At 40.8% G+C, this 12,155-nt stretch overlaps 1 protein-coding gene across 1 annotated transcript in view; it reads left to right on the top strand.

Moving 5' to 3' along the window:
- naaladl2 (N-acetylated alpha-linked acidic dipeptidase like 2) overlaps positions 1–12,155 on the top strand; it is a 590,615-nt gene that overhangs the window by 452,650 nt on the left and 125,810 nt on the right. The window contains exon 10 of the mRNA XM_079574900.1: positions 8,405–8,592. Within this exon, the coding sequence (XP_079431026.1) occupies positions 8,405–8,592 (188 nt within the window). The remainder of the gene's footprint in view (positions 1–8,404; positions 8,593–12,155) is intronic.

Here is a 12,155-nt window from a genome sequence, read left to right as displayed (position 1 = left end):
CTTTAAACATACTTTCATTTTCTCACAATGATCAACAGTTTCATTTAAAGTCTTAACGTCATGAACAGGTCATTGAGGACAAATGCATTTTACTTTTACATTGTTTTATTAAGGGGGCGCTGCAGACACATCTTTATATGGGAAAAAACAGTTACATATTTTAAAGTCTAAATTGTTTGTTTGTTTTCTCAGAATAATTTGCAACCCCCCAAACAAGTTCATATTTGACCTATTTGTTTTTTATTATTATTGTTTCAGTTTGCACATCAGATGTTTTAAAGGCGTTTTCCCAGTCTGCACCTGCAAGTCCGTACCCCGGAGTTCACAAGTACGGAGTCTGCAGTCTGAGAATTGAGAAACGGCCTTGGTTTAGTACTGCTTTAGTCCTGGTTTAGTCCTGGTTTAGTCCTGGTTTAGTCCTGGTTTAATCCTGGTTTAGTCCTGGTTTAGTGCTGGTTTTGCCTCGTCTGGCATCATCTCATCCCATGAGTATCGGCTCATTTCGTCAGTAAAAAGATCCGTGCGTCTGAGCGTAGTTCCAGTCACTGTCATATTAAAAAGTGCGGAAAGAAAAACCAACACATCCACAGACTGACACGGCTCCATTTTGTAAACAAAAGACGGAACAGGAAGTAGAGTTTAATCGACCAACCGGATAAGCGTTTTTCCTGTAGATACAGCGCCCCCCACAGCCGTGCAGAAGTACCCACTGGTTAAACACTGGGATCTGTTTCTCCGATGTTATCCAGCACGTTTCTCACTCGTCCTGCAGTTTTGAGCGGCTGGGTGTCTCTGGCTGTGCAGAAAGAAGCCCGTAGTCTTTGATTAGTGATGCGCAGTTAAACCTGGAAACTCCTGTTTAATCACATTAATCAGCTCCAACAGGCGCCGCTTGCTGCATTTAGCGCCTCATTTGGTGCTACAGGTGTCTCCCCCCCCCACTCTCTGATCGAGCCCAAGTTAACTTTGAAAGAACACTCTGGCAATGCACTGCCTGAAACATAAAGCAGGTTTATTATGTTTGTTTATTTAAATAGATGCAGCGGTGAATGTGAACCGCGCACATTTTCTGCCGTTTGGCTTTACCTAAATCTAAAAGCTTCTTGAAAAAAAGTAGGATGAAAATGCAACAAAAGTGTGACAAAAAGGCGATGGAAAAGTGACAAGAATGTGTGACAAAAACACAACAAAAGTAACATAAGGTGATGAGAAAATGCACTAAGGCGGGGGTTAAGGTGCATTATGCAACTTTATAAGTGAAAAAAAAAAAAGGAGTTGATATGTATATGTGGCTGCATAGATAGATACAGATGGCATCTCTGGAATCGGCCATATATGGTCATTTTTGAAAACAGTTAAGGGGGAAAACAATTTTGAAAAAATGAACATTTTCTCAAATTATTCAAAAACTACTGTAACAAATGCTGAAATATGAACATAGTTTCTACTAAATAAAGATACAAAGACATGGGGAGGAGCAAAGTGGTTCAACAGCCCATAAATACATGAAAAACGGAGAATGCTAACTTGATGCTACATGTTAGCATCGGGCTAGTGCTAATGGTTAGCTAGTGCTTGCTACAACTGCCGTTTTTTCACTTCTACTGAACAATCTGTTGTGAGAAAATATCCATATGGACCCGATTTACACTTGACTTTATTTATGTGATAAATAAGTTCATATTTCACCAGAAAATGGCAAAAAAGAGTGAAAAATTGTGTTTCTCTAAAGATTCTATTTTCCCCCTCGGCGAATCTTTAGAGAAACACAAATTTTCCCTCTTTTTTGCCATTTTCTGGTGGAATATCAACTTATTTATAACATACACTATTGGAATTGACTGGACACAATAGAAAATGTACAGACTCATAAAATCAATAATGAAGAAGAAGAATTTCAAATACTTCAAGTAAATATAAAAATAGAGAACTATAGCCAGGCTAACCCCCGACTCACATTAAATCCGGTTAAGGTCCGGTACGGCATCCGCGAACTTAGTCATTAAAACCAATGTTGCACGCTCACACTGCTCCGCGAAGTCTATTTTTGCCGGACGCCGGAGCCCCAGCGGATCAAGCTGACAGAAAAACACGAGCCAAGCAGGAAGTCAGGTCTCGTGAGGAAAGAAGATCCATGTGTATGTGTGTATATACTTTATACCGGTGTATTTCAGAATAAAATCGGTCTGCTCGCTACGTATTTGGTCTCATTTACCACCTGTAAATGTAAACATTTCTCCATTACCAGTGAGACGGGGGCAGAAATGTGTTGCAAAGCGTCCACTTCACTGGGGAGAGTCGTTGTTCTGGCAAATGCGGCTTTTGTTTACAAAAACTACGTATATACGGGGCTAATCATCACGTAAAGTCGCACCAAGCGGGAAACCCGCAAGTGCCGTTTTTGTGCCTCGAGTGTCAGCCGGACTTGCTGTGAGTGGTAGTTTGGGGCAAACCCGGACCGGATCAGGACCGAACCTGGACCGTAGTTAATGTGAGCCGGGGGTGAAGGTGGATAAATTGACCTTTACACATGTGTATGTGCGTCTATGCACGCGTATGTATTTTATTTTTCCCCTTTGATTTTAACTCTACTTTCTTTAAAGATTTTTAAGGCTTTATATAGAAGGTGGAAAAAGTACCAAATAAGACCAAAACTCCCAAAAACCCAATAGCCCCCTCTACTGCGTAACTTGTGAACTTGCCATGGGTTCCGCTGCTTCTCTTCTGCATAAGTTAGTTTTTTCCCTCCTCTGATGAAAATCTTAAAGTTATTTGAGAGCGATGGTGTCAGCACTGTTGCCCGAGCATATTTGGATCCACATCTACTTGGATAAATATGACCTCCAAAATATTGACAACCTCTCAGATTGCTAGAAACCAACACTCAAACCATTTTAGTAAACATAAATTGGCCGGAGCAAAATCCCCTCAGGCCAAAAAATATCTAATGGGTCTTAATAATTTACAAACTATCTTCCAATCTCACATCATAACTAACTGCTGCCAGAAAAGCCCTCCTAATTGAGTCGAATCTGGTGTGTTGAGTGGAGTTGAATGAAGCCTGCACAGATATGACCGAACGTGAACGACGTGCTGCCGAAGTGTCTGCTCTCCTGGGGATTTGTGGCTTGTATTATGTGCTTTATGGCCCATTATGGCGGCCTAATCTCACACAGTAAATCAGAGGGGGTAATTCTCCACCAGCCACCGAGTGCGACGGGTTCAGCGTGAAGAGGGGCTTCAAACACCGAGGAGGGAAGATAAAATGGCGTTTTGCATAAAGATGGAGCCGGTCCCAGATAAAAATGGGAAGCACTGTCGGAGCAATGGTGGAGTCGGACAAATGAGCTGACAGAGTTTGGATCCTTCATAAAGCAAGCAGAGCAATGAAATAACATCAATATCAGTGACTAGGTGCACTGAGTCACGCAAAACGACCAAAGATGTTGTTAGCGTTTGGCCTCTCCCAATGTATTCCTATAGCTCCAAATGGGGGTGAAGTTGGAAGTGACCAAGCTCTTCCACGGGCACAAGGTAAGAACATATCTCAGTATGGAATAACTGTGGCCTGTTCCTTTAAATTAAGAAAATCTCATCAAAGAAAACCTCATCACACTCAACTGAAATAAGATTATTGCTAATGTTTTTCTTTATTTCAGTGTTATAAAACAAACAAAAACTATTGGTGGATTTCTCTTCTTGAAATAACATTGCCAATGGAACTAGACAGATTGTTCAATAGTCTTTGACTATTTTGCATCATATCAAGTTGTTTTTTTTCTATTATCTTAAAGGGACTAAAAGGAGTTTAAAAATGTTAAAATTAAGTATTTTCCTCCCCCTACATGTTCCAGCCATGTCCTAATTTGTAGAATGAGCTCAGACCTGTTCACCACAACTGCCTCTAAAATCCTGTACGGTCACTCAAAAATGTGTCACTTCGGCCCGAATTGCCGTCATGCACGAGCTTAATATAGAAGGTGCATTTACACATATGGCCTGAGGTGGCAGTAGTGAGTATAAAATGGCGAACTTGCTTCCAGCCCCTTTAAAGGAATAGGCCACCGTTTTTACATACTGAGATATGTTCTTACCTTAGCTTTGACGAGTTCTTTAGGACCTGTCTGATCTTCACCCGTGCCTTCAGTCACGTAAACACAGCATTTAGCCTCTCCCTCTCTCCTCTATAGCTCCAAAACAGGTCAAGATAGAAGCTACCAAGCTCTTCCACGTTTTCCCTATTTAAATATGGTTACGTGAAGTGTTCCACTACAAAGTATAATTACACAAAATTAAACAATGTGGATTTTCTAAGCGGATAAAAGGAGGAACTATATTGTAAGGCGTAATAATACCAGGAGTAATTTGGCATCCGCACAGTAAAGTGAAGATTACTGCGCGGATTTCGAACTACTTCTATCTTGACCTGTTTTGGAGCTATAGAGGAGAGAGGGAGAGACTAAATGCTAACGCCGTCTGCGTTGTGTTTACGTGACTGAAGGCACGGGTGAAGATCAGACAGGTCCTAAAGAACTCGTCAAAGCTAAGGTAAGAACATATCTCAGTATGTAAAAACGGTGGCCTGTTCCCTTAAGGTCTGGGCACAAACTGTCTCTCGCACTGCTGGATCCAGGCGGGCCATACCTCTTTGAGTAACGGTGGTTCTGGCTCCTGCTGCTGATGGGTGATGGTCTGCCGCCAATCCCCACATTTGGGCTGTAATTGCCTCTCGGACCGCTGTGGTGTGTAGAATCAGGCCGTTTGTGCTGCTTAAAATTACTCAAATATTCAAAGCAAACTTCAAATGTTAGGTTGGACATTGGTGAGGAAATAAATGTTGCCCCTTCTATGCTTTTATAGAAAGACAGCTGTATCAAAATAACATGAGCTTTTGTTTGATGAGCTTTTATTCAGTCGTTCCTTACGTAAGTTTAACACACTACACACAGCTAATCTTCTCTTCCAGTAAAAAAACTGGACTGAAATCTGCGATGCGCACAGGAATGAAAGCCTGGCTCTCTGCCCACAGACATTTCAAACATCGCAAGCGTTACTGTTTTTCAAAAGACTCGGGACATTTTTGAGAGAAATGATGAAGGAAAACCCACTCCTCTGCTCTTCTTTCATTTCTTTCACAAGATTTTGCTTCTTAAACACCAAAGAGCACCTTCGTCTCAGAACTGTTATTTTCACGAGAACTTTCCGAAAAGTGTGTAATATTTCAAGTGTGATAGGAATTCACTGGCTGTTAGATGTGTTTTTTAAGATCAAGACCTCAGTAAGCTTTTGTTAAGTCAATGGCTAATGGGGAAAACAATAGAGGCACAAAACAATCAGGTTGATGTTGGAAAAAAGTTACAATTTGTGTGTGTAACAAAAAGTACACCGCGTGGAATTTCTCACATTTCTGCCTAAATTGGTCCTAACGTGTCTGATCTTTATCAAAATCATAAGAATGAGTAAACAGTGTGTGCTTAAACTAGTACCACCCAAACATCTACATTTGATCATAGTTTTATTGGCCATAACGTTCACAGGAGAGCGTGGAATAAGTAAGTACACCCCCTGAATCTCGCTGAAGTGTTGTACATTGGATTGGTTGAAGATTCGTCCTGATCGTTGTGGAAAAAAAGCAGTGCCTGGACAACCTGCTATCATCAATGGAAAAAATGAAGTCACAGGTTTAACGAGATGTTTTGCAGAAAGACCTGAGACGGCGTGGACGTTACAACCCGGCTCAGGTAATTTAAAAGGAAGTAAAAGGTAAATTGAACAAAGAGTAACAGAAATAACCAAACCAAGGCTATTTACAGTAATAACCTCTTACCACCCGCCTAAACCGAATGCATGCTGCCCCCTTTGGCTATAGGCCTGTGTAACACCTCATTTGAAAGCTAAGACCCACAAAATTGATTTTTTTCCTCGCGTTGTTGCTGTGTTGTGTCACCTTTTTATGTTTTAATGAGTTTTTGTCACATTTCTGTTGAGATTTTGTCACTTTTTGGTTGCGTTTTTCTCACATTTTTTTTTAAATTTTTAGTCACTTGTTGGTTGACTTTTTGTCACATTTTTGTTGAATTTTGGTCACTTTTTGGTTGAGTTTTTTGTCACATCTTTTTTGAATTTTTGTCCAATTTTTGTTAAGTTTTTGTCATTTTTTTTTGCTGAGTTTACATCCTTGTTTTTTTCTCATTTTTTTTTATGGCTGTTTTGGTGCTTTTTTTCCCAAGAAGCTTTTTGATTCGGGCAACGCCAAACTGGAGAATATGGGATCTGTTCAGGTGGGAGTTAAGAGGTTAAAGAAGAAGAAAAACAGCTGTTGGCGATGTCACTTCCCCTTCCCCTGGGTAAGGACGGTCGAATGGGACATAATGCTGCTGAAGCTCTAGTCGACCCCATGAAAGGTTAAGGAGTCGTTGCTAGTACTTAGAAGCTGTAATTTTATGGTTTCGAACGCAGTGTCCAGATGCCGCATCAATCGGGACCAGGGACGAGCAGCCAACCAGAACCAAGCTTGAAACGAGTCCTCCAATCCCAGGCCAGGGCTCGCACAGCCAGGTTTACACGGAGGAAAGGGCAAAATTAGCACCACACACACTCTTAATACAAAAAGGAGGGAGAGTGAAGGATCAGGATGAATCTGAGACCATTCCTCTTTACAAAACTGCTGCAGTTCAGCGAGATTCAGGCGGTGTACTCACTTATTCCTCCCTCTCCTGTGAATGTTTACATGTCATGGCCAGTAAAAATATGATAGAATATAAATGTTTGCGTGGTTTCAGTTCAGGCAGACACTCTTTACTCATTCTTACGATTTTGATGATGATCAGACCGCAGTTTATGACCAATTTAGGTATGTTCTCTGCTTCATCTTGCATCACCAAATGGTTTCTCTCGCTCGCGCTTCACAACACCTAAAGTTAGATCCCCCCCCCTCTACCGAATGAACTTGCGTGTGCAGCGTTGCAGTTTGCCGTTACGCCTCGTGCCTTCAGGGAGCTGCTCTGTGCATATTCAACAGTCCACAGTCCGCCCGTGCGAAAGAATAAATACATTTAAAAAGAAAGAAGCCTAGAAGCCCTTCTCCTTCTGTGCGTCAGTGAGTATTTCATGCTTTACCAGAGGAATAATACCGTCGCGAAGCTCCCGCCTCGGGCCGGTCCGGGCTTTTGTCTCGATATTAGAGAAATGGCCTGTATGGAGAAAACCATTTGCATCCGTGATTGATTTAACTATAAACAATGGGAGGAAATTAACGGCAGCTATTGAGTGTTTGAGCTGAATTTGATGTATTTTCTTTCCATGCACACATTTAATTAAACTGAAATAATAACGCGCTTCAAAGTCGTCACTCCCTCTGCCTCTGATGTATGTAAATATTATATAAAGCAGCTGTTTAATTAGGGAAAAGAATGGACATTTTATAGAGGAAAATGTAGAGATTTTGGAGGGACATAGGCCTACAGCTGTGTTTCTCAAAATGCGGACCGCTTCTGGTGGTTCTCTGCAGTTACTTTACAGTCTTTGCTGTTTTTATCCTTCATTTGCATATTCTTTATTTTTCATACTCATATCTAGATGTCCAAGCGGCGCCGACTGAAGAATGACGACAACGATCACGTCAGGACACAACAAACTGTAGACCAGTGGTTCTCAACCTTTTAGAGCCACGACCCCCAATATAACAGTTAATTAGGATGGTGACCCCCCACCCGGGTCAGACCATGGGAAAAACAATGACATTAACCCCTTAACTCCCACCTGAACCGAGCACATTTTCTACAGTTTGGCTCTACCCCAATCCAAAAGCTTCTGGAAAATAGCGACAGAACTGAGACGAAAACAGTGATAGAAATGTGACAAAAAAGTGACGAAAGATTTATGAAAAAGTGGCAAAAATGTCACAAGAAGTGGACAAAAAATGGACGAAAAAATAATAAAAAAATTACAAAAAAATTACAAAAAAATTACAAAAAAATTACAAAAATGTGACAAAAAATTGCCAAAAATGTGACAAAAAATGACCAAAAAAATTATGAAAAAGTTACAAAAATGAGTTGAACACCCAACAAAAAAATTATGGAAAAAATTTTTGATGACGTGAGGAAAAAGATCCTCTTGGCTCAGGCGGGAGTTAAAAGGTTAAACCTATATAACTCTTAAAAAACAAAGAAAAAACTATGGCTAAAACAAAAATGAATTAAATTTAGAACAAATAATGGCACCCTGGTAAAATAGCATGTACGCTACGACACCACAATAATAATAAGATATATATTTTATCTATATGCTCTGGCGACCCCCCAAATTAATCTCGCGACCCCCTAGTGGGTCCCGACCCCCAGGTTGAGAACCCCTGCTATAGACGATAGGTTTTGAACTGTCTCGACCTGTGTGTTTCCAGATCGTTACGTGCTGGTGGGCAGTCACCACGGCGCCCAGCGAGGAGGCGGGGCTTCTGCCATCATGACCGAGCTGATCGCCGCCTTCACGGAACAAACCAAGAAAGGCTGGGTGCCGGACCGGACCACCGTCTTCTGCTCGTGGGGCGGCTCGGCTCCGGGACACGTCGGCTCCTACGAGTGGGGAAAGGTCAGCTTCATGATGACAGTAACGGGATTCTCTGGGATTGGTGTCAAGTTGCAGTTTTTTCCTTGAAATGTGTGGGTCATTCGTGCTGCACCACTTGGCGTTTGCATGTTCTCCTCATGTCTGCAATAGGTTGATTAGCCCGGCTGGTCACTGCTCCTACAGGTCGCCCCATGGGCATTGAAGGATGGATCAAATGCAGAGAACGAATTTCCCTATGGGGATCAATAAAGTACAACTTAACTTAAAGGGACTGTACGGAGTTTCAAAATGTTACAATTAAGTATTTTCCTCCCCCTACATGTTCCCGCAATGAGCCCAGCCCTGTTCACCACAACTGCCTCTAAAATCCTGCACTGTCGCTCAAAAAGGTGTTAAAGAGGGGGTATTCTGCTTTATTCAGTCCCATAGCACCAGTCTATATCACACTACAATGATGACCAAACCTTCTGTTGGTCTGTAAATGCAGTAAATTAGAATAACTGCCTTGTATAAAATGTCTCTCTCAAAATGGCGGTAGTGAATGTCTTGAAATAGGCCTCTGTCTCTTTAAGAACCTCTGAGCCTTTCCGACACGCCCCCTCCACACGCTGTCTGTGGCATCAGTGGGGAGGGGGTTCTGCTGAGGAGCAGTGGTTGGTTACTCGGCTGGTGACGAAAGCTCGGAGGCGTCTCCAGGAGGTGGGGGCGTTCCTAGGAGGACTCAGGCAAACCTATCCCTAAAATGGCCGCCATCAGAGTTTTTACAGATTACTCAAAAATACGTGAATGTGCCAAGGCAACACTTCAGGCATGTTTTTAATGAGGGAATGACATAATAACATGATGGAAAGCTTGAAAAAGTCAATTTTGTATGGACCTGAGGTGGCAGTAGTGAGCATAAAATGACCAACTTGCATTTAGTCCCTTCATGTAGATCAGAAATAGCTTTTGTTTTGCCAAACGTTGAAAGACAAAAATAGGGATTGGATTGGCGTTTCAACACCAATGATCGACCACTCTCTCCGTCCCCAATCACTCATTAAGTGCTTTGTCCCAACTTTGTCCCATTGTTAAACACAAAGGGCAGGGCTAGGTACGGTTAAACAATGGTATCGAAGGTTCAGGCATTACTGGGGGCGAAGAGCGAATGTATCAAAAGCAGAATCAGTTGCTCAGGTATTGGTATCATAAACTCAGTATCATAAAAATACCGATATAGAAAGAAATGTTTCGGTACCCAGCCCTAAATAAGGGAGTTTGCTTTGAATTCAGCTTCAGCACAAATTCAACCTGCAAGACTCAACCTGCAGCATTCATTCAAAGCCTCATCACCTCATCATCTCTTCACCAATCATCCAATCACAGCCCCATCTCAAGCCACACCTTCGCAACAGCCAATCACCACAGCTACTCATTCCTACTTCAGCCATTTCATCGCCCAGGATCACCTTCCTATCCTTCCTTGTCCATCACTCGGCGGTTTCCCGGCTTTGCTGTGACCCTCCTCCGCCCCCTCCTCGGCCTGGCTTCTCTTCGGCTCTGCTCGTCGTTGTCAGCTGGCCGTCCTGATCTCATCCTCCACTACCACCAGGGTCCGGGCTCCAGGGAAGATTCGGTCAACATTCATCATCGCCATCGCCATGTATTTCACACTGCAAAAAGTATTTAATTAGATCAGTATAAACATCTCAATTTGAGCATAATAATCCACATTTTAGTTGTTTTGACGAGTTAAGAAGTTCTTGGGCATTTGTCCTAGAATATTTCACTTGTTCTGAGATGTTTCTGACTCGTTTCGATATATTTCGTCCTTATTTCAGGTCATTTTCTTTGCCAATGGGGTAAGAAAATTGGTCTCATCTCATTGGCAATTTTACTTTCTTATTTCAAGCAAGATTTACCCTAGAACTGGTCTGAAATGTCCTCAAACAATCAAAGTAAACTTGGTCCGATCAGGAAAAGTGTCTAAATGAGTGAAAACCGCTCAAAACAAGATACATTTCCTCAATTCAAGTCATTTAAGCAGCTCTTTTGCCTGAAGATCGTTGTACGGCTTTACATTAACGACCAAACACGACTTTTACTTCATGATATTTTAACCCCTTAACTCCCACCTGAGCCGAGCACATTTTCTCCAGTTTGGCTTTACCCCAGTCCAACAAAACTGAGACGAAAACAATGATGGAAATGTGACCAAAAAAATGTATGAAAAATGGGCAAAAATGTCACAAGAAATTGACAAAAAATTTATGAAATATGACAAAGAATAGAAAAAATGTGACAAAAAAATTACAAAAAATGGCCAAAAATGTGACAAAAAATTTACCAAAAAATGTATGAAAAAATTACAAAAAAATTGACAAAAAATGACAAAAATTGACAAATAAAATTACAAAAATATGGCAAAAAAAAGGTCAAAAAATTGATAAAAAATTGACGAATAAAATGTGACGAATAAAATGACGAAAAAATGCCAAAAAATTGACAAAATTTGACAAAAAAATTACAAAAATGTGATACAAAATGACAAAAAAATGACAAGATACATTTCCTCAATTCAAGTCATTTAAGCCAATGCTTGATATTTAGTTTTTGTAGCGCATACACATTCATTAATGCAATCTTTGTTCTTTGTTCTGTTAGTTGTCTCATGTTCAGTAGACAAGAGAAGCCTTTATTGATCTCACAATGGAGAAATCAACTTGCACACCCTTAGAAACACTCAGGGTGAGCAAATAGGCAGGAAATGTGAGGAAAAAACAATTAAATAGTAAATAGTGGTATCTTACATGCAATGACAACCAAAAATAATAAGTAAATAATAAGTAAACAGGCTATAACAAAAAAATGTTACAGTCAGTGTTAGCAGTGCAGCTTTACACCATAGTGCAAGTGTTGGATACAGTGACACAGATAAGTGATGTAAATTTATTGCCAACTTTCCAAAGGGATTGCTAACATTCTCGATACTACACAGAGATAAGTGTTTTATCAGTGACCTGCACTGCAAATAGTAATTAACTAGATTAGTTTAAATCTCAATTTGAGCATAATAATCCAAATTTTAGTTGTTTTAACTAGTTAAGATGTTGTTGGGCATTTGTCCTGGATCATTTCACTTGTTCTGAGATGTTTCCGACTCGTTTCAATACATTTCGTCCTTATTTCGTCCTTATTTCAGGTCATTTTCTTTGCCACTGGGGAAAGAAAATTGGTCTTATCTCATTGGCAATTTTACTTTCTTATTTCAAGCGAGATTTACCCTAGAACTGGTCTGAAATGTCCTCAAACAAAGCAAAGTAAACTTGGTCCGATTAGGAAAAATGTCTAAATGAGTGAAAACCGCTCAAAACAAGATACATTTCCTCAATTCAAGTCATTTAAGCCAATGCTTGATATCTACTTTTTGCAGTGTGGTAGTGTTAACCAGGTCAGTGATAAACCTTACCAAAAGCCAGCAATTCTTCCTGGCCTTCAATTCTTCATAAAATGCTTCAGCACAGTGAAAATCTACTGAAATTCCGTCCTTGAACGTTGGTGGTGGAGTTTGTGACAAAATCCGTGGAAAAAATGCTTCTCACCAA

Source organism: Gobius niger (assembly GCF_951799975.1).
Source record: "Gobius niger genome assembly, chromosome: 17".
In the NCBI taxonomy this organism is placed as follows: domain Eukaryota; kingdom Metazoa; phylum Chordata; class Actinopteri; order Gobiiformes; family Gobiidae; genus Gobius; species Gobius niger.
This window is presented reverse-complemented; position numbering and strand designations above follow the sequence as displayed.